General features: G+C 37.7%; 1 protein-coding gene and 1 long non-coding RNA gene across 6 annotated transcripts in view; one reads left to right on the plus strand and one right to left on the minus strand.

The window, feature by feature from the left end:
• The window catches only part of LOC119087842, a 139,794-nt gene that overhangs the window by 99,397 nt on the left and 14,142 nt on the right, over positions 1-26,255 (plus strand). For 2 of the 5 annotated variants that reach the window (XR_005091327.1, XR_005091329.1), the window contains exons 4-5: positions 9,041-9,122; positions 17,081-17,150. This is a non-coding gene — a long non-coding RNA (uncharacterized LOC119087842). Of the gene's footprint in view, positions 1-9,040; positions 9,123-17,080; positions 17,151-22,283; positions 22,319-26,255 lie in introns of all 5 variants that reach the window. The other 3 variants (XR_005091330.1, XR_005091331.1, XR_005091328.1) reach the window with 3 other exon arrangements.
• Positions 1-26,255, minus strand: part of Scn9a (sodium voltage-gated channel alpha subunit 9) — a 145,086-nt gene that overhangs the window by 44,776 nt on the left and 74,055 nt on the right. The window contains exons 8-17 of the mRNA XM_028867387.2: positions 20,798-20,861; positions 19,496-19,637; positions 17,013-17,219; positions 15,454-15,741; positions 12,766-13,137; positions 9,829-9,958; positions 8,281-8,519; positions 6,069-6,242; positions 5,008-5,364; positions 56-532 (exon numbers count right to left, since the gene is read on the minus strand). Of these exons, the coding sequence (XP_028723220.1) occupies positions 56-532; positions 5,008-5,364; positions 6,069-6,242; positions 8,281-8,519; positions 9,829-9,958; positions 12,766-13,137; positions 15,454-15,741; positions 17,013-17,219; positions 19,496-19,637; positions 20,798-20,861 (2,450 nt within the window). The remainder of the gene's footprint in view (positions 1-55; positions 533-5,007; positions 5,365-6,068; positions 6,243-8,280; positions 8,520-9,828; positions 9,959-12,765; positions 13,138-15,453; positions 15,742-17,012; positions 17,220-19,495; positions 19,638-20,797; positions 20,862-26,255) is intronic.

The following is a 26,255-nucleotide window of genomic DNA, read 5'->3' on the forward strand; positions in this document are numbered from 1 at the left end:
AATGCTGGTTCATCTACAAACTGTTAGTGCAGCAATACATGTGTCGTGACCTTACCTCCTTGCTGTACTCGCTGTCCGAGTCACTGCTAAGTTCTTCAGTGTTCATATTTTCCAAATCAGATTCCCCAGGTGCGATTGGCACTGTCACCGTGAGACTGGGATTGTGAATAAAGGACTGGTAATCATTTTCATCCATAAAACTTCTGTCTATACTGCTCCCATAACCACTCATTTTATCCTTTTCTTTGTGGAAAATGTGATCTTTGCTCATCTCAGCAAGTGTACGGTTTGAGATATAGTTTTCTTTTTTGTTGTTTGGATCTACTGCTCGTTTTGTGTCCTTGGAACCCTTTGGTTTTTTGGAAAATGATTTTAAGATAAATTCACGGACGGTCTGTTTCACATAATTGATTCCTCTTTTAATTCTGGCCACTGCAATCTGGAGGTTGTTTGCATCGGTGTCTTCTTCAATTGCTGTGAGATTGTCAGAACTAAATGAACTCAGTAACAGAGCCAGAAACAGGTTCAGGACCTATACCAGGGTAGGTGAGGGTGGGGAAAAACAGGGACACGGGAAATACAAAGAAGCACACTTTTCAGAATTACAGGTCACAGTGCAAGTCCACAACAACAAAAAGGCGAAGCACCTTTTCATGCACTTGTAAGAGCTCTCTCCATGTACAGACATGGGGGCTCGGGCAGCAGGGGTCAGCAATACCCCTGATGAATTACCAGAAGGTGCAGAGAACCATCCCCCAGCATTATCATCACGCCATTCATCAGTTTGTTTTTCTTCTGTCATGTGAGTCAGTCAAATCCCCTTTAATGAATCTCAAAGGCTCTCTTGACTCCCCTCTGATTACTACTTACTTTCCTGAGAAGCAAATTATGCGGGAAAATTAGACTATTGTCATTGTGCTGACCATTCAGGTCAAGATTAAGCACACTGAACATAATTCACGCAAGACAATGAAACTGATTGGCTGTCTTTATTGAGTATCACTTAGGTCCTGGGAGAAGTGGCCAAGGAGGTCAGGGCAATTTGTATCCTTGAAGCAAGGTCTTTTTTGAGAACAAAGTCATTTCTGCCTTTCCTTTCTGAATTAGGTATCCAAGTGAATTTCAGGTGTTAAGATTTTCACAGAGGGCCGAAGACATGTAAATTGTATGTATATTTAAAAGTTTTACATAAGAGTCACACACATACCTGAGCTACCATTAAATATGTGTCTTCAAGGTCCAAATTATTTACCTCATATTTTTATATAGGCTCAGAGCCTGAATGGAATCAAATGGTAAAAGGGACAAAGATTACAGCTTAAAAGTGCTTGCTGCTTCCTGGCTGAAACCCTGTTGAGCTCCACATGCACTCTTTGCCATTAGGGACTGAGACTGCTAAAGTAGGGCCCAAAAAAATCTTCCCTCCTTTAAATGTTTGTGTCAGGTGTCTGTTACAGGGATGAAAAAGTCTGGCTAACTCAGAATCATAGAAAACAATTTGGGTAATTGCTAAGATCATTTAGGTATTCCTAAACTGTTGTCTTTTTAGTATTTTATTAAGAACATATGTTTGTGTTTTAATAGGAATATCAATGAAACACTCTAAAGATCTGTTTTCAGTTAGTGGTCTACTCACTAGTTCAAAGTGTTAGAATCTTTCTAGCTTATGATATATTACTTCTTTAATGAGAATAGATACTGTGATAGTATATTTCACTTCAAAACATGACAAGAAACTAATACTTACATTGGTTTAATGGATATCACAAATTAGAACAAAGTCAATTTCATTAACACATTAGGAAAAAGAGAAGTATTTATGAAAACAGGTGATAGATATCCAAAGTCCAATTTGGTGACAATTCTGATCATTGTCTTACCACAGACTAAAGTTGACTAAAATCTACTTTTTCAAGTGTCCCTTTAAAACCTGTGTTTTTTAGGGATTTCAATAACTGTAAATAAACTTGCATAAGCAATAAATATGTGAATTTTCCCTTCTGTCTAGTGTGTGTATGTGTGTGTGTGTGTGTGTGTGTGTGTCTGTCTGTCTGTCTGTCTATCGTGTGTCTGTCTGCCTGCGTCTTTGTCTGTGTAGGCATGTGGAGACCAGAAAAAGATGTTTGATGTCCTCTGGCACTTTCAGATTTATTCTATTGCTACAGGGTTCTCACTGAATCTAGATTTGCAATAGATTGACGGTTAGCACGTCCCAATGATCTTCTTGTCTCCACCCCCATTGTGCCAGGCCTACAGGCACATATGACCATGCTGGGCTTTTTACATGGCTTCTGGGAACTGAAATCAGGTCCTTTTCTTGCACTGAATGCACTCTTGCCTACTTAAGCATATCTCAAGCCCCATAAGAAAGTTTTAAGATGTTAGATCAGTTTAGTGTATACCTTTAACATGAAGTTCCATTATCAAAATAATAATTTTATACTTCTCCCATTTTAAACCTATGTCAGTGGTAGTTCCTTGCTATTCAAGAGTTGATTTGCTAACTTTGTGAATTAAACTTTGTTGTTTTCAAGGTCTGATTATTTATTCGTTAATCCTAAAGACTTGTTTTTGTTGAGACTCAGAAGTCGAAGTTCTCAGTGAGGACAGGACAGACTACATCTCTTGGCAATCTGTTCCTGGCATTTTTCTTTGGCTTCCTTAATATTTGGCTAAAAGTTTAGCATACCCTATGGCATCTTCCTTGTTTCTTGTCGTGCATTTTTTCTTTAGTGTAATATTTTGCTGCTTGTGTTGCGGGGCATATGGAATAACAAGAGGTAGAGACTTGGGTGCTTTAGTCCTGGGATTCTCATCTCCTTTGTTTATGGGCTTTCTGACAACATATTGGTGGACATCATCATCTCTGGAGAGACTGAAAAGTTATTCAATTCTGCTAGCTCCAGTCATAGTATCTGTCAGTCCAGGAATATCTTCCGTTCTTTTTTATTTATTTATTTACAGTAACTAAGTTGAGAACAGTCCAGTTGGCATTCACAAGGTATCTGGGAACAGACTTGCATTTCCTCTATCTAGCTCTCCTTGATCAATAAGAGAGAATGTCCCTCATTCCTCAGCAGGCACACTCGCGCAGGTCAAGCCACCTTTACTTCATGGAAAACCTTGATTGTGATTTGGACCACAAAGCCCTTTCACTCATCACCCAGAGCACCAGCAGACACTTCTGTGTCCGTGTGCTTCTCATAGGAAGTAGAAGTCTGCAGTCATGGTCCACGTCCATGAGTTTCTGACAGCTGGTGTCTGGGAAGGAGGCATCACAAAAAAGAGCCAAACTTCTGTTTTTGTTTACTATGATGGATTGATACCGTGTGAGTGAAATGTGAGTCATTCATAATGACTTCCATGTAGATTTAATGCTCATTTATGTTTTACTATAAATCCATTCTTCCTCTCAAAGAATCACACTCTTCACATACCAGTTCTCACACCTAAATATTACATTGTGTTTCTTCAAAAACTTTCCTAGACTATCCATCTAGAACTTTTTTTCCTGTGAGAAGAGCATTTTCTTTAGCATCATTACTTATATTAAGCACTTCTCTCTTGTGTGATGATTTTTCTGTGTCATTTTTCTTGGTCTCAATATGGCACAAGTATACTGATCACAGTTTTTGTCTTCACTATTTCATGTTAAAATTTTATAAGAAAAAGCATACAGATAAAGCTTGTTATCAGGATGCAAAATTTATGTTCTTTAGCTAGACATGGCACTGCATTCTTGAAATCCCATTGCCCAGGAGGCTGAGGCAGGAGGATCATGAGTTTGAGACAAAAGACAACAATATGTATTTTTGCATTTTAGAAGGATTTGTTAGCCTATATCACTTTAGAAAATGTACTCATCACCACATGAATGTGATAAAGAATTACAGAGTAGCAATTCATGATGATTAATTTTGTGCAACAAGGGTAATAGAGTTACCACTGTATAATTCACTCAGTATATTTTTAATATGTTATTACTTAGTGTGTGGTCTGACGAATGTAGAATTTCTGTTCTGGTCTCTAACCCTTATTTTTTTACTGGAAGTTATAAGGTCAAAAATATTTAGTAGCTTTGTTCTGACGCCAGTGAGAGTGAATGCGCTTACCCTATGGTTGGCAGGTCATGTGAAGCCCAGTGGACCACAACTAGGGCAAGCCAAGATTGTTGATTTGAAAATCAAGTGGAATGGCTCATAGAAGAACATTTTTACCTCACTTTCTCTTTTTGTAAGCTTGAGAGATTATATCAACAGGTATAAGAAAAAGATCAGAAGCAAAGAAAACACTAATTGGAAAAATGAGGAGATTGTTATATGAAAGATATACTGTAAACTTATGGGAAGTAAATTTTTCTGTAAAGAGTCATATACTAAATATTTGGTACTTTGTAGGACATGGATATTTAAGCAGTTCTCCTCTTTGAACACTGGGCATGAATGTAGCCATAGGTAAAATTTAAATGCATGACTACATCCATGTTTCTATAAAACTTCCTATGGTCACTAAAAGTTGAACTTCACATGATGTATATATGTCAAAAATATTCTTCATTTATTCTTTTTAACCATTATAAAATATGAAAATCCTTCCTAACTCAAAGGGTCATACAGAGACAAGGACTCTGAGCCTGGCCCAGTTGCTAGTTTTGTGAATATAAGGACCTATAACCAATATTCTCATTTGCCTTGTTCCTTTAGTTGTGATCATTAATTTAATCATGCATTATTTACCACTACATCTTTATATTTGAAGACAGTTCATGTTTTAAGAGGTTTGAAAACCACAGATTTAATGTATATGACAAAACTATTAAAATCAGATAATAAAGTAGGACTTTTTCTAGGAGGTAAGTTTGAAAAATATAAATATAGGTTTTCTGGCCAAGGAGATTAAAAGTATTATTTTGTCTTTAAAATAAAGTGAATTTTAAAATTACAAAAATAGTAGCATCTGAAAATAATTGTAGTAGAAAATTTAAATATGTAAATAGCTCTTACATACCACGAGGTTCCCAATCACCATGACCATCATGTAAACAATAAGGCACATGGTCTGGCCAGCAACCTCCATGCAGTCCCACATGGTCTCTATCCACTCTCCACACAGCACACGGAACACGATCAGAAAGGAGTGGAAGAAGTCGTTCATGTGCCAGCGTGGCAGCGTGCAATCCTCATTGATCTTGCAGACGCACTCCTTGTAGCTCTTTCCAAACAGCTGCATGCCAACCACGGCAAAAATGAAGACAATGATGGCCAACACCAAGGTCAGGTTGCCCAGTGCGCCCACCGAGTTACCGATGATCTTAATGAGCATATTCAGTGTGGGCCAGGATTTTGCCAACTTGAAGACTCGCAGCTAAGAACAAAGTTTAGAATTATTCGTAAAAGAGTTTTCAGTGTTTCTACTCTTGATTTTCAAGTATACAGTGTAATTCACATTCCATGTTATTATTATCTACCTAGAGGCAAATTTTGGTTTCATCTGTCTTTTAATATTCCTGTTGTTTTATAATTACCATAATAATGACAATGCATATTATGAAAAAAGTGTTGTAGTTTTAATCAAAGATTCTGATGCAACTCATTTGCATGTTCTGTGTTCTTTTAGAATTGGTAGTTCAACCTTATTTTTACTTTCTAGCACTTTTAATATTTTTTAGACTGCATAGTGTTTGTGTGATAAGGATTTAAACTTTAGTTATTAACCCCATAAATCTATGTACATATTATGCATAAATTTTTGCAAATCATAATCTTATTACTGTGAAATACATCATTACATATCAGATTAAAAGTGTTTCTGTCATATTAGAATACGTCATTAAACAGAACTGGATGTAATTTCAAGTTCCTAATTAAACATGAGGTTCTATCTCTTTAATTACACTTGTAAATGAATGGATTTTATTTTGCTAAGTGTGTGATTTGATATTGCCTTCAATTCAACTTCTAAAAGTTTTAAATAATAAAACTATAGAATAAAAAAAAACAAATGAAACCTCAAACAAACCTGATACCCCTTCATTATAGAATATAGCAGTATCTTTAGTTTCTACTTACCAATCTGAATGACCGCAGGACTGATAATCCTTCTACATCTGCTAGGAAAAGCTCTACCAAACTCAATGTCACAATTAGGCTGTCAAAAATATTCCACCCTACTTGGAAATACTCATAGGGATCCATGGCTATTAACTTCAGTACCATTTCAGCTGCGAAGATCCCTGTAAAGATCTAAATGAAACACAGCATTTTTCTGTTATTGGAAAGTACAGAGCGATCCTAATGGTGACAATGACTATTGGTAGTGACCATGTCCCACGTAACTTGCTAGATACTTCAAAAGTCGCTGTTGTCTCATTTCTTCCTATAAGCAAGGCATACACTTCTTATAGTTTTCATATAAAGATCAAAAACTTAAAAAGTTCTGGTTATCATGTCAGTTTTCATCATCAGAAATAGCATTTAAAAGGATCTTATCTAAACTCCAGAGACAAGCTTATGATAACTGGCCAATCATTCTTTATTAATACATCTATCTATCTATCTATCTATCTATCTATCTATCTATCTATCTATCTATCTTTCTATTATTTATTATCTATATCTATCTATCTACTGATAATCTATTATTTATCTACCTATCACTTACCCTATTTTCTATCTATTATTTGCTATATATCTATCTAATCATCTATTTATTTGTGTATCTATCATTTATATATCTGGTCATTTATTTATTGTATATCTACTTATCTATCATATATCTACTCAGATACTGAATTTTTGATTCAGTTGCCTTTTCTATTTTTCGGCTCATAGAGTCATAAAGAACATATTGACTCAACTTTTGAAGAATTTTAGGGCAGAAGAAAAGTATTTAACGCCATGGAGTCGATAACCTTAGATACCTAAAGCACTGACTCACAAAGTATATTATAAAATACAATTAATTCATGGCACAGGTTTCAAAGGGCTCAAAGATATAACAGAAAAGGTTTTGTTTATTTGTTTGTTTTGTTTTTCTTATGACTCCTGTGGCACATTTTGAGCTGGAAAAAATGGTTCTGGGGGAAGTGATGAGACCATTAAAAACAAGAATTATGAAACACTAGCAGGGAGCTGTCCACTCTGGGGTTGTGGTGGTAGATATGAGAACAGGTGGGCCTGTGAGTTCATGTGCTATAGAAAACTCAGAAGGAAGACACTGACCTGCACAATCTATGCCTCCCTCAGTAATTAGAAAGCACATACTTCTGCATTTTGCCAACGAGAAATAGAAGGAAAGAAGAAAAAAAATCGAATGCAGAAATCAGCTCTGGATATTTGTTCAAAGTCCTAACTAATAGGATGTTGGGGAGTATTATTTTAAGGTGTGTTGCTTTTGTTTATGTTGCATTTGTTTAACTCTGTGAAGCTGTGTTACTGTGCCTGTCTGAAACACATGATGGTCTAATAAAGAACTAAATGGCCAATAGCAAGGCAGGAGAAAAGATAGGTGGGGATGGCAGGCAGAGAGCATAAATAGAAGGAGAAAACTTGAAGGGGAGATTGAGGTACAAGAGAGAAGGAGGAGGACTCCAGGGGCCAGCCACCCAGCTACACAGTAAGCCATGGAGTACAAAAAAAACAGAGGTATACAGGAATAGAAAAGAAAATCCCAGAGACAAAAGATAAATGGGATAATTTAAGTTAAGGAAAGCTAACAAGAAACTAAGCCAAGCTAAGGCTAGGCATTCATAATTAAGAATAAGCCTCCATGTGTGGTTTATTTCGGAGCTGGGTAGTGGGCCCCAAAAGGAGAAAAAAACAAACAAACAACAATAATAGGAGATTAAGTCTGGGTTCAAATTAAGGTCTTTGAAATTATAAAGGTCTGGATCCCCCACCACCACTATTTCAGAATAATAGAACCAAAGCATTTCTAAAAACATGTCAAGAATGTATTCATTCAGGAAGTGCAATGTAACGATAAAAAGTGTCTTTAAAAACATTTCAAACTTTAAAATGTTGACAGATATCTTGGCAGTTAAAGGACATTGTAGTTCCTGAAATGGTAACATATTTGAAAGTACTATAGCTGTTTACGGGAACCCACGTGACTGGAACTGTACCTTAAGATAGTATATAGTATCAGAAGCTTGACTTTGTAGCTGGAGTCATATGGTAAATTCAATGTCTGCATAATTAGTTGTGGACACAGAAGTTTAAAAACCATAAGGAAATGAAAAGATGACACCCAAGGAGAAAAGGTTGTGGGGACACAACTCACCAGGTTCCCCACTGCAAGTACGTTTTTGAATTCATCAGTCATTGGATGGTGCTCCATAGCCATAAATAATGTGTTTAGAACTATGCAAATGGTAATTGCAAGATCTACAAAAGGATCCATTACAATAAAATAGATGAACTTTTTGAATTTTATCCAATATGGAGAGCAATTCCAGATTAAAAATGTGTGAGCAAATCTGTACCACCATGGTGGACATTTTTGTCTAGATTCTTCAAGTTCTGGAAAGAAACATCAAACATGAAATCACTCACTGGTCTAGTTTACTCACTACCAGGCAGAAATCACCAATAAAATCCAATATTCAAACAAATGTTGTGGTGTAATTTTTCTATAAAAGTGCTATTTCTTTGAAGACCCAGAAGACTATGTAAAAGTTTTGTATCACATATTTATTGGCGAGATGAAGCAGAGAAAGGTATTAATGATCAAATGCAGACATAGGGGCACCTCTCAGATGAATAACCACTAGCACGGTGATGAGGAGAAGACTCAGATGGTCAAGTGGATGCCATGTCATGATGACCTGAATTCTTATCTCTAGAACCTAGGAGAAACCTGGGCTGTAGTGGGTATCTGTTCCAGCCTTGACATTGAAACACTGCCCAGAGTGTGACAGCAAGTAACTGCCACACCTGCCTATGACCTGCCCCTGGGGCATGGCCAAGAAGAGACCCCTTAAGACCCACGGTGCATACATGCTTAACTCTCTCTCTCTTCTTGATCCCTCGTGGTCCTGTAGGCTGGATTATAGACCAAACCAGATTTCTCCACTGGGTTGCACCTTGTCTCTCCCGGATCCTGTAACTGACCCCTTACTGGCTGTAAGTTATCCCAGAAATAAACTTCTTTCGATTACTAGATAAATTATGTGAAATTGCCTCCTTAATAACAGCAATACTGGCACTATGGTTCATGCTTGCAATCCCAACACTAGGGAGGTGGAGGCAGGAGAATCATGAGGTTTGGTGGTCAGCTGGAATGGTTGAATCAGTGATCTCCTGGTTTTGTGAGAGACCCTGTCCCCAAAATTACATGGGGAACAGTAGAGGAAAACATTCAATGTCAATGCACAAATGCACCATACACATGTGCGCATACACCTCTCCAACACATGGTTATCATTACTATTGATAAAACACCATCTTTGTATGAAAGTTACAGTTCATTTATTAAATGTTTTTACATATATAACACTATGTTTACATATACATAAAGTATATGTGTAACTATAAATTATAGTATTCTTCTGTATACATAAATTCTGGTGATGTTTATTAATTAAGATAACCTGCTTCTTATTTGAGTGAAAACTTTTCAAGTGTTTAATCAAATACAATGCATATAAATTTATCTGCTCATGAGATTTTTAACTTCTCTTTCATAAAATCAAATTTTCTTTTTAGTTATTCCTTTTCAGCTTTAACATGCTTTGAATTATTCTTAATAACTTCACATATCTCTTTAAAGGTGATTGTAGTTTATATTAATTTCATTAAGAACCCATAAGCTAAAATTATTATCACATACCTTCTACAGTGTTGGTTAGAATGCTTGCCCTGCTCATTGCTCTTTGCCTGAGATGCGGATCATTCAGCATGTCTTCTGACAGGAAGTAAGAACTGGAGAGTCTTTTTTTGCGCATTTGATTAGTTGTGCCCTAATGGGGGAAAGGTGACTAATTACAGTCTTAAAAACATAATTCTCTTAAATATAAGGCGAGCACTTTTACAAAAAAAACCCCCATAATTCTAATGTAGCATAAGTAGAGATAAAAACTGGCTTGGGTAGCTGTAATGGATAATTAAAAGTAGAGATTAGATCACTAGATTCACATGATGACTCTTCTACTTGCTAGTTGTATGCAAGAGGAAGGTTACTTAATGCATCCATCATGAGTAAAATGCTTATAACAAAAGATCTTGCCTTATTCTCTTGTTTCAGGGTTAAGAAATGTTCTTAATTATATTCTCATTATAGCACTATTGCTATAGTTCTCATTATAGCACTATTGTGTTGTCCTCTGCATATACAACTTAGTCAAATATTTACCAAGGAAATACTATACATAAAACAACTAGACGAGAGACGTAGAGGTATGTGAACAAAAAGGTAGAGTCAAGTACTCAAATTTCAGTAATTGTTATTCCCACTGCTTAATGAGATACCAATATGAATGAAAACTACTTTAAGATTTTTTTCTTAGAGCTGAAAGGTACTTAATAACACAATGTGTAGATAGCACTAAGTGATTCAGTTTGAAAAAGATATTTAAGACTGATGGCAAATGTAGCAGCATGGAGAGGTAGGCTTGATCTCAAAGAGGTGACCGCAGTGCAGCTCTAACAGCCATTGACATGCAATAATTTGAACCGAGGCATGCCAGGCATATTCATCTTTAAGAGAAAATGATATTGTTTTTCAAGCATGCCAATCGACTTAAAAAACAAAAAACAAACAAACAAATAAACAAAAAGTGCTGCATTGGTCTTTCAAAGTACACACCCTCATACACATAATATATATAAACAAATCTACAACCTTACAGCTGTCACGTACTAGCATGTATGTGCTATGTGATAGAGAGTAGATACTTTACCAACATATATATATTATATATGTTAATGGTTAATAAAATTATATAATTATAAGGATGCAAAGTTGTATATAGTTATGTATATATGCATATCAAAATGCAGACATGTATACATAATCATATTTGTATATATGTGTATGGGCATGCAATACTGTGTATTCTCAGCTAAGCTCTCTTTATTCCCCAAATAAAAATAATTTCATACAAATTCTTTTTCACATAGGCATGTGTACAGATTTCATTATTTGTCACGCACTGATAGATGTGTACATGTAAACTGTGCATTATGCCAGACCTCTATGATGATCACACTTGTAATTCTTCAGGGTTTATAACTTTAGCTTTTTAGTTTTGTGGTTTTGATTTTCTCTAGTAAAAAGTCAATTCTTAAGTAAAAATACTTTTTTTAAAAAAATGTTAAATCACCTACAAATACGACATAAATTGCACATTGTTTTACAGATTACAAACATCATTGAAATGTAAAGCTTAAGTATCATTTCATGGAAATGTAACATGCTGCTTCACAAGAAGAAACCAGCTGAACAGACAGGCTTAAGCTGTACCACGCAAGCACAGAGGGTGCAAGGTTACCCCAGAGCACGTGCATGTTCTTCAAACTGACATGTGTGCATGCAAGGCTTTGATGGAATTTTATTCCCACTTCAAACACTGCACAGCTTGCGCATACAAACACATGGATGAATGGTGTATGATGGAAACTTGGTGGATTAATGACAGCCCTGCTGATATTTGGTAATGCAGCATAACATAAGCAGTGGGCAAAATATGGATCCTCCAGGAACCAGAAAAATCTGATCTTCAAGCCTAATCAGGCATTTTTTTTAAGGGTTCAGAAACCCAAAGACACTGGGAATGTTATGTGAAAATAGCTACATTTTTAAATTTATGTTTATTTTTTTCAGATATTTTCTATTAATAGACTTCAGAAAAAACGCATTTAAAATGAAAGTGATACATTTCATTTGTTTAGAAGAATAAGTATAGCAATTCTAAATTATATGCAAGTTTAGAAACCTAACATCCATTGGAGAGGCAGTAGGGATGGAGGTTAAGAGCCCACCCTTAGGACATAGGGCCTTTGCGGAAATGTCAGAGTTGCTCCTGAACTATGGTTACATGTGAACATTCTGGTTTATTTCTCCTGTTTGTGGTGATAATAATATATCATCTCATACAGATATTGGAAAGCTTAAGACTGTGTTTGCTGTTATCACTGTTGTTATTAACAACTCAAGTAAGAGTCTCTTGCAATAGGTATATATTAAGTGACCTGAAATAAGCAGAAGTAAGTGGCAAGAGATCCAGGTTTCTGTATAGAAATGAGGCCTGTTTACTAATAAGGTCAACCTACTCGATATGCTGTAGGCGTAAATGTTTTCTAAAGTGATTATTTGCAACCTGCAACCATGACACAATATATATATATTACTAGCATGGGATATGAAATATCTTTGTTGAAAATTTATGTATATATTTTGTAAATTATGTGTTTGTGTGTCTGTGTTAAGCACACGTGAGTGCACTACCCATTAGTGCCAGAAGAGGGAGCCATATCTCACGGAATCGGAGTTATAGTGGTTATTTTTGTGAGCTGCCTGACTTGAGTGCTGTGCCATAGGGCCCTTATTCACTGAGCCATCTCTCTAGCCCCATAAAATATCTTTGATTCGGGTGATTACAGTACCTAACATGGGGACTGAACTATGCATTAAAGCTGTGTTTTCACAGGGAAGGCATCACCAAATGCAGAGCCATTCACAGGCTAGAGAGCAGACCCCCCAGCAGAGAGACTGACTGATGCACCAGTAAGAGCCCAGGCATGCCTGAGCTATGGAAAACATCCTTACGCTGTCGTCAGAAGTTGCCTTATCTATTATCACCTCTGGAAGAAGCTGTCCATTGGGGACCATGAGGGCTGAGGGTCCATCAACAAGCGACACCACGCCATTGCAGTCCACCGCACTGTGCATCTTCCCGTTCACCTGCAGCATTTGGGGGGACCTACTGGCCTGGCTGATGTTACTGCTGCGCCGTTCCCGGGGTCTGTGAGGCACAAATAGTGAACCCCGTCTGCTCTCGTTGTCTCCAAAAATGCTATGTTCGTCATCAGCGAATTCAGTCTCAGATCCTAGATCTCTTCCTCTACCCTTAAAACTGAAGAGGCTGGTTCTGCTGCTGCGCCTTGCCGAGAACAAGGAGCCACGAATGCTGAGTGGTGACTGTGGAAAAAGCAGAATAGAGAGTGTCTGCTGGAACTCGTATAAATAAGAGCAGACTCCATGAAATTACCATTAAGTCTTTTAGTCTTAAAGACCAGTGATGCTGTGTTTGCTTAAGAGAACCATATTTAAAAGAAAAGCAATTCAATAAAAACACCAATTTTAGGAAATAAAGGCTGCACTACTAGGAGAATCCATAAACAGAATCTCAAAAAGGACCTATCCAGTTTCTAATACTAAAACTCATCATTTAGCTTTTTGATTTATCGGTTGTTAAGTTCCATAAGAAGTTGAAACTTTAAAAATACATTTATTTTTGGGTGGGGGGACCTGTGCTAAGGCATGAGCCTAAAGGTCAGTTGTCTCCTTCCACCAGAAGGGCGGGGGACTACTCCATTAGTCTGTAAACTGGAGACCAGATGGGTGTGCTTTAAAGGATCTAATAATCAGTGAGATTAAGAGACAGGGACTATCACAACTTTGGGGTTGGGGCTGAGGTTGCTCCTAAGGGGAACACAGGAAAACTGTCATCTTCATAAGACTCCTGCCCTGGGTAAACTGATTCTCTAAATGGAAATCCAGGGCAGATTATTTAGAAGTACTGAGTTCAATAAACATTAGTGCTTGCTGTATTAAAGACAAGTGGCAGGCAGTGGGAACAGTGGAAAATGAATATGACAAGGTCTTTGCTTGAGAACAAGCCTGGACTCCCTCTTGTCTCTCCTTGGATTAGTATCGTAAGGATTCCAGCTGTCTCTCCTGGATTGTGCCCTGTTTGCAGACAAGGATTGATGGCCGGTTACTTCTGTGCTTCACACCCAAGGAGCAGAAGCTGCAAACTTCAAGCTGTGGCCAAGATGACAATGGCAGGAGTCCTGGACCAGGCATGGAATATAAGACTGAGGAATCTGTTCCTCTGCAGAGGACAGAGGGAGGTGTGTAGGATTGTGGGTGTGGGGTTCTTGAGCTGAATAGGGGAAGAGGGGGTGCTGCTGTGAGAGGAGAAATTAATAAGGAAAATCATCAGTAAGAAGCAGACTGGGCTAGGGATATAGGTAAATGGGAAGTATGCTTGCCTCATATGCATACCATCTTCGGTTCAAATCCCAGCCCTGCATTGGGCATGGTCACCAATACCCATAATCTCAGCACTGGAAAGGTAGAAGGAGGAAGATCAGAAGTTCAAGGTCATTCTTGACTATATAGAGTTTGAGACCAGTCTTGGAAAAAATATAAAAGAAATAAAAGAAAAAGGAAAAAGCCTGCACTAAGCAATACAGACAGGGAAGGAGTGGAACTCTTCAGGTAACAGTGAGCACCCCAGTCAGGGAAACGAGGAATCCAGGAAGGCAGAGGAAGCTGAGAAGGTGAAGCCAAAGCCAATCTGTAGAAGGTGTGACTCTTGATCTTCAGTGTTTATTTAGCAGAGTGACCCAACCCATAGGTATATGTGACAATAATTGAGGTGGGGCTGTGTAATGGGTAAAAGTTTGGTAGCTCTGGAGCCATGGCTCATCTCATGGGTTTGCAGGGGGATCTGGAGGTGGAGGTGTCAGTGTAAAAAGCAAGACAGTGAGAGGGAAAATCCACAGGAGAGGAATTCTTTTATTAGGCAACCAGAAGCTTCTGTGTTTGGAGTGGAGGATGTCAAAGTCATGGCTGTCTGGTGCTTTGGTCCATGCTAGTCTACAGGACTGAAGAAGGGAGAGGCACCAGTCTAAGATTATGGCCTGGTGCCTTTTTTCCTTCCTTCCTTCCTTCCTTCCTTCCTTCCTTCCTTCCTTCCTTCCTTCCTTCCTTCCTTCCTTCCTCCCTCCCTCCCTCCCTCCCTCCCTCTCTCCATCCTTTCCTTCCTTCCTTCCTTCCCTCCTCTCATCCTCTTGTTCTTATCATGAATGAGGTCTTAAAAGCATTGACTAAATACACAATGAAAATTAATCTATGGAGTTAACAAACGCTTCAGTCCTACAGTAGATTTGCAGGAACATTTTATTTTAGAAAAAAAAAATGTTTCTTAGAGAAGATATGACAATTCTGAAACAACTGTTTGTTTTTGTTTTTTTTTTATGAAAATGACAACTTAATTGAAAGAAAAAAAACCACCATATACATCTCTCTTCTTTCCATAAACTCCCAACCAAAGGTAGTGTTTTAGGTAAAACATGGTGGTGAAGCCCCCTTCCTCTTCCATAAACTCCCAACCAAAGGTAGTGTTTTAGGTAAAACATGGTGGTGAAGTCCCCCTTCCTCTCCTGGGTCCCGACTCCTTGCTCTGCCTGTTGACTGTGGAGCCTCGCCTGGTGATGCCAGCAGTACCTGGTTAGGAGTGGACAGCCTCTTCTCCCGGGCACGGTGGTGCCCTTCCACCCCGAGATTGCAGCTTTTCCTTTTGATGCTTTCGTCTGATTCCGACTTGGACAGTTTCTCGTCATCTCCCTTTTCCTCGCCACTAGAGATCTTCTTCTGGTTCTTTTTCTTTCTTCTGTTTCTTCTCTCCTTGGCACTCTTTGAGCTCAGCCTGGAGGTTTCTGAAGAACTCTCCGAGAGACCCATCATCCTGCTCCGTCCAATACTTGTGTACTCAGCGGCAGCGGCAGCGATCGCCTGTTGGGCCATGACAATCAAAACATTTAAGTAATTTCCAAATCTTGACAAAGCAAGTCTCAGGGTACCCAATATGTGCAGGCAGTGACAGCTCTTGTCCAGGAAGTGACCTGCATTTTGCTGTATTATGACCAGCCAGCCTATGAAGCATGTTCTCTTTCTCCCACACATTATAATAAAGTTTCAGTATCTGCAACTCTTACATTTTGTGAACTTTCTTAGAATTAAGCAAACTGAAGTATTATGTGTTGAAGTTTTACAGGTACTTTTGCAATATAAAACTCACACAAACTGTGTGCTAAGATACTGAGTTTGCAGATCAGGTCAGCAACTCAGTGTCAATAATGGAATCTGGCACTCCATAGCTTAGTGAGAGTAGTGTATCTGAAAATGAAAATGAGTTATTAAGGAAATAGCCTTTCAAGAAAAATTATAAGGTCAATGATTCTTATCTTAAGAGATTTGTGAGATCTCAAAACTGAGATGTACCAGGGATAGAAGGTACTTGTATCACCTCACCGGAAAAAAGATTGCTTTTTAAACATAGAATAATAGTACTGGGCTCTACCCTAGAGTTTATGACTTCCCCAGTTATTTAGCTAAATGACATGTTGTTAAGTTGTCTTCTAAATATTTATGTTCATACCCCTGTACTTGGGCTGCCCTCAGCCATGGTCATGGAAGCTTATTTTTGCAGTAGGGGACAGTTAATGCAGAAGTGAATGATTGATCTAAGTACTGAGAATAAGAAACTGAGTGCTCAGCCCTAAATGGAACATCCATCAACCCTCTTCCTCACATACAACAAGGCTCAGGGAAAAATCGCAGAAAAGGAAGTAACAAGAATGAAAGAGCTAGAAAAATGGGGTTTAGAGCTTTGAAATGTTGACTTCTGGGTATGATGTGGCTATCACATCCAAGAACCCAGAGCAACTGAGGTTACCTGCACAAGACTTGCACAAGAGTAAGCCAACCAAAATCCAGGCAGTGATTGGGAAGGTGCTCTCTGGGTGGTAGAATTGTGAGCAATGTCTCAAAACATCTGTTATGAAACTGGGAGATTATTTTGGGAGGTGTCAGTTCTAACTCTGTTTAGAACACATTCCTTCCAAGCACATTAGAAACCAGAGAATGTGATTTACACAGCCAACAGGAATTGTTTCTTGGCTTTTCCGCCAATATCTAGGGCAGTCTACAGAAATCAGGAGAGGTGACATGAAAAAGACCTTTGTCTCCCCTTTGCCTTTATATTTGTAATGACAAATACTTACCTCAGCTTCTTCCTGCTCTTTTTTGAGTCGGTCTAACATCTGCTGAAATTCTAATTCTTTCTGTTTAGCTTCTTCGATGTTGGCCTGGTTCTGTTCCTCATACGCCATGGCTACCACAGCCAGGATCAAGTTTATCAGGTAAAAGGAGCCCAGAAAAATCACCACGACAAAGAAAATCATGTAGGTTTTGCCAGCAGCGCGCAGGGTCTAGGGATGGGGAGGAACATTGTTATTTTAATAATACAAACACTTCACTAAGTTTTTTTCCTTGTGGCTGGTATATAAAGAACATGCAAATCAGATATTTTGTATAATTTCATGTTATAGAAATATAAATGAAAATAATATATTTGAAGAAAATCAGTATTAAACTTTTGTGATATTATAGAAGTTATAGCAATGTAATGAACTGGCACTAATGTTTGATTTTTCATTATATATGATATTATAACAATCCCTCATTTTCCACATTTTTGAAATTACTGGTAATTTTAGCTTTCATGCTGTCTTTTAAATTTTTAAAACAGGCCCCTTATTGTTAAAATCCTATTCCTTCTTTTTTAAAGCATGGCTTATCATTTTAAACTTTGATACAGACTGCCCTATTGATTACATTTATCTGTTGATCTCAGGGATATTTATTTTTATCTAGTATCACCATTAATAATTTTTAAATGCAGCTTGTCTTCTGCCATGTACTTCATTTTTAGATTAATTCAAAATAGTAAAGAGATACTAGTGAAACTTATCTACCTCTGAAATCGCTAATGTTTAGTTACTCAATTCCAGGTTCTATCACTCTGTTGTTATTATTGTTTTTCTCTTGAATAAATTTCTAGAATTGGAATTATTATGTTAATGGAAACCTTTATTTTGATTTTCATTAACTTTCTACAAAGGTTACTACCAGTGTGTGAAAAGTCTAACTTCCATTTCTCGACTTAAATATGGCCATCTTTTCACTTCCCTTTGCAAAATGATGTGTCAGTATTTTTATTTATAGGACCTTAATTTTGAGTTAAGATAAACTCCTTGTTTATATTTATAAAGCATGGGGACTGCTATGGTGGTCCCATGACTATGCTATGAATACTCTGGAGGATGAAGAAAGAGGGCCATGTGAGCCCAGGAATAAAGCATTCTTAGACTCTGTTTTTACCCCCGTATTATTTCTATTATTTTTATTTTCCTAAAAAAGATATTTTTATACAATTTTTATAGCATTTATAATATTCACAGAAGAGGCCAAAAGAAGTACCTGTAGCAATGCTGAGAAAGGAATTTCATGGCTACATGGAATAATAGATTTATCATTTCAACCACTTTCCTTTTAGGATTGGGTGCTGAGAATATATAATAAACATATAGAGCCGATATGGCAAGTGCCTCACATCCATGCTCGAGTAGATGGTGATGTGAATGAACAGTAGAGCAGATTGATGTTGTAAGCTGAGAAATATTTAAAGAGTCATGGAGTCCAGAGGAGGAAGTAATTGACAAGGGAGAGAAAAGTTTGGTGTTGTTTGAATCTTAAATGGTATAATAACAACAACAACAATAATAATAATAATAATAAAACAGGAGCCAGATGTTGGGGTAAACGCTGGAGGATCAGAGAGACAAAGGAACAAGCCATAGCTGCTTCTCACCTCGTCAACTCCACGAATCTTATGACTAAATGTCTCTGAATCCTCAGCCGAAAGAGGTCCAGCCAAAAAGGCTCTAGTTCCTGTTTCCTCATGCCTTGTATGCCTTTCTCTGCCTAGTCATGTTACTTCCTTCCTAGTGCTGGGATTAAAGGCATGTGTGCTTCCCAAATACTGGTAGCAAAGGCATGAGATCTCAAGTGCTGAGATTAAAGGTGTGTGCCACCACTGCCTGGCTCCGTTTCTCTCCTAGACTGAATCAATTTCTTGTAATCTGGGGTGGCTTTGAACTTAAACTCTGTCTCCTGAGTGCTAGAATTAAAGGTGTATGCCACCATTGCCCGGTATCTATGTTTAATCTAATGGCTTGTTCTGTCCTCTGATCTTCAGGCAAATATTATTAGGGTACAACAAAATAGCACCACGGTTTGGAGAAGAACTGAGTATTTAATTGTAAGTAAAGGTTCAGCACTGAAGTCTGGTGGGCACAGGAGAGTCTTGCAGCCCTGTGAAGGAAGTGGTGAGTGTGAAGAGGCAGCTCAGGAAACTGTGATGTCCTCTGCTCTACGTCAGACCCTATGGGGTAATATACTAAGGAAGAACTAAAAATTAATGTTGCTCAGAAAATTGAAGAAAATTATTTCTGATTTAGGAACTATCTGTTGTAGTACTAGCAGGATAAATTATCTCTAACTTCAGAAATGCACACCAGGGATTCCTATACTGTCCACAGAGATAAAGTGCAGACGACTGCAGCTACAGTTGCTCACAAGGCAGGAAACAATGTCCACTGGACATTGCCAGCCTTCAGAGGTGTGTGTTCCTATTGACACCCACCTGTTGGTAAAGGTTCTCCCAATAGTCTTGCGTCATCAGCCGAAACAGGGCCAGGAAGGCCCAGCTGAAAGTGTCGAAGCTCGTGTAGCCGTAATCAGGGTTTCTGCCAGCCTTCACACACCTGTACCCTTCTGGACACTGACTGCAGGATGAAAAAGGGAATCAGAGGTCAGAATATGTCCAGCATATAACTAAAGAGCACCATAGCAGAACGTTAGGTTCAGTATTGTGTAATACCTAAGAGCATGTAATCGGGGATCAGAAAGAATGGGCGTTGCATCCCATTCTACTATTTACTAGTTGACCATTTTGCCAAATTATTTAAATTCTCAAAGCTGCACTTTCCTCCAGTGGAAATAGTAAAATAACTCACCTCAACTACTTAAGATTAACTTTGAATTTACATAACAAGATTAACCCACTCCGTGCCCATAGAACCATTTAGTAAATGGTAGATTGCATAAGCAACATGTTCATCCACTCAAATCAATGGGGTTTGCCATGAAGGCCTCTGGTAAAATGCTTCTTTGAAAGTTATTCTTGGAGTGAATTAAAGCCAAGAACAGCCGTGATACAACATTTGTGAATACTCATAAAGATTTGTGGCTTTAAACCTTTTTACTTGCTAAATGGGCAGATGGGTTTTTAGCCTTCTTAGATGAACACTGTGTTTTAAGAGTTGCGGGGGGGGGCGGGGGGGCAAAACTGTTGATTCTGAGGTTGGTACAGTCTCCAAAGCCCAAAGAGATTCCTTTATGGGAGACAGAGCAGGAACAAAGCTCCCTTGCAAACTGAAGATGGTGTATGGAGAAATCAAAACGGTGTTTGCATAAACAGAAAGTTCTCAAAATGCCTTTACCCTAGCCCACAGAATTCTAAGTAGACTGATCAGAGCTATGTACTTGGTTACCTATGAGTCATATTGAATTAGGCAATGGAAAACTTTGAGGTGGAAAGAGATATTGATTTTGTTATTCTTCTTTCCAAGAAGAAAGGCCTTAAACTAAACAACCAACTTTTAATAGGCTTTTAGGAAGTAATTCTTGTATACCTAAGATTCCCATGACTTCTATTTTGTTTTGATTCGAGCCTTACCTCATGATCCGTCTTGCTTTCCAGCATGAGCATAAACTACAAACATTTTAAAATCTCTGTTCATTGTTAGATGAAATGAGCAAAATCAATGCCATGAAATTTCTGAAAATTTTAATATAATTTCAGAAATTCTCATCAACAAACTAACTGAGCATGAGATTTTTATTTTGCAACATTTAAACCAAAAGCAAAGCAATCGTTACATACCCAGAATCTGTGCTGAAGCCACAAAGGAGAGCATCTTTGGATCCCTCCAAGTAATAAAAATATTCTGTTTAGGAAGAATTTGAAGAGTATAGCATTACAGGATGTAAGCTGTAAGAGTCATATGGCAAGTGAGTTAATGAATTTAGACATGTATGCAAACATCTAAGTCTGATCCCTGGTAGTGAGCATATCTGCTTTTATATTCTTATATATTATTTATAAAATATCTACTTATAATATTTTATGGTCCAGTAAATGATTATGAATACAAAAATGATAAACAAAACCACTAGCTTTGGGGAGTTTCCTTTATCTGGTGCACATGGATGTTGGTGTATATAGGAAAACAATTAACAAGTAAATAATATGTGCAGTAATTTTAGATAGTGGCTGATTTAGGTCTTCATTGTTGCCATCAAGGCTCTAGTGTTGAAGGTTCATTCTTCAGTGCACAAAATCAGAGTTAGTTAGTGCCTTTGGGATATTATTGATTGAATCAAAATGGCTCTAAAGTCATGAATGGATTAAGGCATTATGGAGCCAATGTTAAGGGGATATTGAAGGGCAACAGAGAACTATGAAGGTCAGGCAGAGTTGGAACAAGAATGTAAGTCACTGGGGGATATTCCTTTGAAGGACACGTTTTGTCCCTGGTCCCTTCCTCCATCTCCTGCTTTCTCTTTCTGCCTCCTGGCGACCGTGAGATGAGTGGTCTTTTTAGCTATGTTCATTATCATAATGCTCTGCATTACCTAAGACTCAGAAACAGTAAAGCTAAGTAACCATGGACCAAAACCTCTGAAACCTTCAGCTAAACTGACTTTTCCTTAAAAAAGTTCAAACTGATTCACTCATACCTTTTAAAAATAAATAGAGTTATAACTGCTCTAACAAAAAAAATACTAAAACAATAAGAAAAATTGTGTCCAAGAAAATCTAAGCGGGTGGCATTTGACAAAGATGTTTTGAAACCCCATTGTGATCACCCTGTCAGCAATGTGCTGATAGAAGAGTAAACATGGACGTAGTAACAGGCCCAGGAAAACTTAGATATGAAGAAGGCATGGAATACAGTAGGTAGCAACTATTGATGGGGACAGGTGAAGTATGTGTAAGACAGAGGGTGTGATGAGACAACATCCATGGCTAAGATGGGGGTCTGGATAGACACATTCAGTTTTGATAATTATAAAAAAATTGTATTTAAGGCTGTAGGTTTTATGAAGTTTGTTGGAGAGAAGGTGGAGCTGAGGAGGAAAAGGAGGGGAGGGAAGGGGAAGGGAAGGGAGACCAAGAAAGGATTCTAAATTGTGTCCCAAAGTACTACATCTGAAGCAAAAGAATCAATTATGCAACGCCACAAATGGATGCAACTTATTTTACAAAATTCTCTTCTTATTCACCCACTAATCAGTATCTATAAGACTTGAGAGATTTCAAATGTTGAGAATTTAATAATGATATCAGGTCTTTTTTTTCACTTTAGACCTCTCCTGGCACACTTTGTACCCATTTTTCATGGTAAAGTATTTCCTGTATTCTTCATCATTCAGTTTTACGACTTACTGCTATGATTGGAAGGCAACTCAATCTTTCAAATTACATAAAATACTAAAGAAACTTATACCATCACTTCCAAATACTAGCACATTTTATTAGTGTGTATTAATTTTATAAAATAATAGACTCCACTCTGACATTTCCATACATGCATATAATTCCATTCTTTTATTTTTTAAAGGACTCAAATTCCCATCTGTCTCAATTCAACAACAACACCAAAATGTGATTATGGGACTTTTGTAGTAATAATGGAATTAATACTTTGAAGTTGAATATTCTTATACTTGAGTGTTACTTCGACTGCTTCCTATGCAATTAAATTACCTAACTGCTTTAGGTGCTGCATTTGTGAATTGTAGTTAGAAATACCAATGGCATTCTTCAATGATCCATATATGGCTTTGCAGATAGAGCAATAACAATGCATACTAGTATTGAAGGGCATACTAGTCATTGAAGGATAAGCGCTACTATTATTAAACTATCATTTAATTTCAAAGGAGATTAACCAACTGGCTCACACACAAGCTTCTTGTTTTAAATGCAAAACTGGAAAACATCTTACTTAGTGAGACTTAATAAATAACTTTGAAAGAAAAATTCCATGCTTCCATGATGATGAGTCTGGCAACACAAAGATAGTCAAGGCAAGATGCAATTTTTTTAATCCCTCTTTTACATGTTTATTTACTTACTTTGTGGTTTTCATATAAGGTTTTTGCCATGTATCCTAGGTTTACATAAAACTCTATGTAACCCAATCTTGTTTCAAACTCTTATCCTCTAACATCTGTCTCCAAAATGTAGAGGTTATAGACATGGACTACTACATCTGGCTCTTGATTTCACTTTTCCACACATAAACCTACGTAACATTTTACTGAGGTAAGATTACCTAATGGTTAGCCTTGGAACTAACACTGAATATTCAGCATTCATTGAAGAGCTGAGTCACTGGAAGAGGCTCTAGGGCTATCTGAACGCTCATACTACCAGGCTTCTATTTAATTCAGCAGGCATGATGAAAGGCCCAGCAACGCAGCTAGCTCATTCTGCTCTTGTGATTACAATCCTTTCTAAGTAGCCATTGAATTTGTAGGCTAATTGGCCCCAAGGGAATATAATTTTAATATCTAAATGAAAGGAGAAATGAGCTGGAAAAAAGAAAGCAGCCATTGTGTAAAATCTAAAATAAATGATTCTGAGAGTGACTTATTAACTGACATAACCATGACTCATTAACTCAACCACTAGTTACACATTGAGAATTGAAATTATAGTCCCAGGACCTGTGAATATAGCTCAGTGAGTAGAATGCTTGCCCAGCACACATGGAGCCCTAAATCTGATACACTACACTGCATAAGCTAAGTATGTTAGGTCATCCCTATAATCCCAGTACTTAAGAGGTAGAATCAGGGGAATCAGAAGAGCAAAGTCATCTTTATAGTGAATTCAATGCCAGTCTGCGATACATGAGATTTGGTCTGGGTCAAAAAAGGAAGACATATGTACATATAAAGGCCTCATGTTCATGACACTACTACGTGATCAAGGATACTTATAAGATTAAGTACATTTCTTTGTGTGTGGTAAAGTGTTTCCAAAGACAATTAGAGAATGAGGTTCTGACATAATGATTGGTTTAATCAATTTATGGACTAAAATCTTGAACTGACTCTAGAAAGGGGTTAGAACTATGGCCTGTGGTGCTTGTTTGAAGAAAGTAAGTCATTGGGGTTGGAAATTTGTCTTGTTTTATCTCTCCCTCTTCCTGTTATGGCTTAGCTCCTTCCTGGTAGTTAAGAGTCAAGCCTCTCTGACGAGCATGATTCTGCAGCTGTGATGTTCTGCCCCACCCTCAACTTAGAGTCTTTATAATCAAGGACCATACGCTGAGACATCTGAAGCCATGAGCCCAATAAATCCTTTCCTTAGGTTGTGCTTCAGATATTTGGCCACAGTGATGACAAATCTAACAAACAGCAGAAATGTCTACCAACTAGCGAATGTAGAAAAATACTGTATGTATGTAAAATACTGTAAAATTTAATATAATTTCACAGTAAAAGGGAATAAGGAATTAATATACACAATGTGGAAGAACTTTGAAACGTTGTGGTAGTAAAAGAAGTCAAAAGCAAAGCCACAGTTGTTTAATTTTTTGCTTGTATTAAATACACAGAATAGGTAAGTGGAATTAGAAAATAGTGTTTAGAACAAGAGGTGACCACTAATGAGCAATGTGTTTCTTTTTGAAGAGCTGGAAGACTTTTAAATCAGACAGTAGTGATGATTGTGTGACTCTGTGAATGTAGAAAAACAACAAGAGCAACAGCACAACATAGGGAGTCCTACATTTTGAAAAGGGATTTTATAAGTCAATCATTTTTGCAGTAAAATGAATGCAATATGATTCCTAATATTATGGGTGATGGTGAGAGGATCCCTAACTTTCCACTAAAGTTCACATGGGGAAACAGTAGAAAACTACAAAAATGGAAATAACAAATTTGTCAAATTAACAATCTAGAACAAATATTTGTCAGTTTCATGACTGGTGGTGCAGGACCGAAAAAGATAATTCTGTGGTTGGGTCTAATTGTTCTTGCTCAGAAAGACAGCAGTAGCCACAGTACGGGGCATGGGACTTTGGGGACGAAGTGTGTATTTCCCAAGCCATAGTGATTGACCCAATTCTGAGAAAACTAAGCAGAAGACCATGCTGGGAAAGTACCACACATGATGCCCTGTGTTTTTGTTAGATACTGATGTACCATGAAATATGCATATGATGACAGGAAAAACCCTGCTAGCAGTAAAGCCAAGGGCTCTCGGTTACCCCAAAGACTCTTAAATGGCTAACTTCTTAGACATGAGAATAAAAAAAAAAATCTTACTTTAACTTACTTTAACTTTATACTGCTCAGGAGTTACTGGAAACTTAGCTCAGAATTACACAGGATTTATGTTCATCTGCAGCAGCAAAGGGTGTTTGATGAGCATCAACATAGATAGTGAGTGATATCCAGGGGCATCTATAAATTCTATTTTTTATGTAGTGAGTTTGCATATTTGATAAATTTTGAAAATTCTCATGACATTGTCTTTCTTTCCTTTCCTTTCTTTTCCTTCCTTCCTTCCTTCCTTCCTTCCTTCCTTCCTTCCTTCCTTCCTTCCTTCCTTCCTTCCTTCCTCCCTCCTCCCTCCCTCCCTCCCTCCCTCCCTCTCTCTCTCTCTCTCTCTCTCTCTCTGTTTTTTGGAGACAGGGTTTCTCTGTAAAACAGCTCTAGCTGTCCTGCAAACCAGGCTGGTCTTGAATTCAGAGATCTGCCTGCCTCTGCCTTCTAAATGCTGGGATTAAAGGCATGCATCACTATAACTGCTTTTCTACAGGACCATGAAAGCGTTTGAAGGCTAGTGTTCAGGACTCCTGTAGGGGCTGCTTTACTAGTCATCTCCTTGGGAATGCTAATCTCCTTGTTGCATCAGTTCTCCTGATCTAGCAAGTACTCTTACATTCACTCTTTTATTTGTCCACCTTAAATCCACGAAGATGCATCAGCATTTTCCTTTAGCAATATTTCACTTCCATGCATCTTCCTGCTTATTGAAGTAACCTAGCAGAATTCAAACCTATATAAGTACCCATTTTCCAAACTTGCTCCCAAATGATTGAATTTTAGAGGAGAAATTCTCATAGCTAGTGGACATTTATATTTCAAGTAAGTGAACTTCTTTATCAAATTAACATTCAAAATAGACTTGTCATTCAATCCCTAATTTGATCCTATGGTTCATTTTTCTCAAAACCCTTTGCAAAACCCTCTTCCTTTGGCAATATACTTCTCAGCTCGCCATTCCATTTTCTACATCCCTGGAGGAATGAACAGCA

Source organism: Peromyscus leucopus, chromosome 4 (assembly GCF_004664715.2).
Source record: "Peromyscus leucopus breed LL Stock chromosome 4, UCI_PerLeu_2.1, whole genome shotgun sequence".
NCBI lineage: Eukaryota > Metazoa > Chordata > Mammalia > Rodentia > Cricetidae > Peromyscus > Peromyscus leucopus.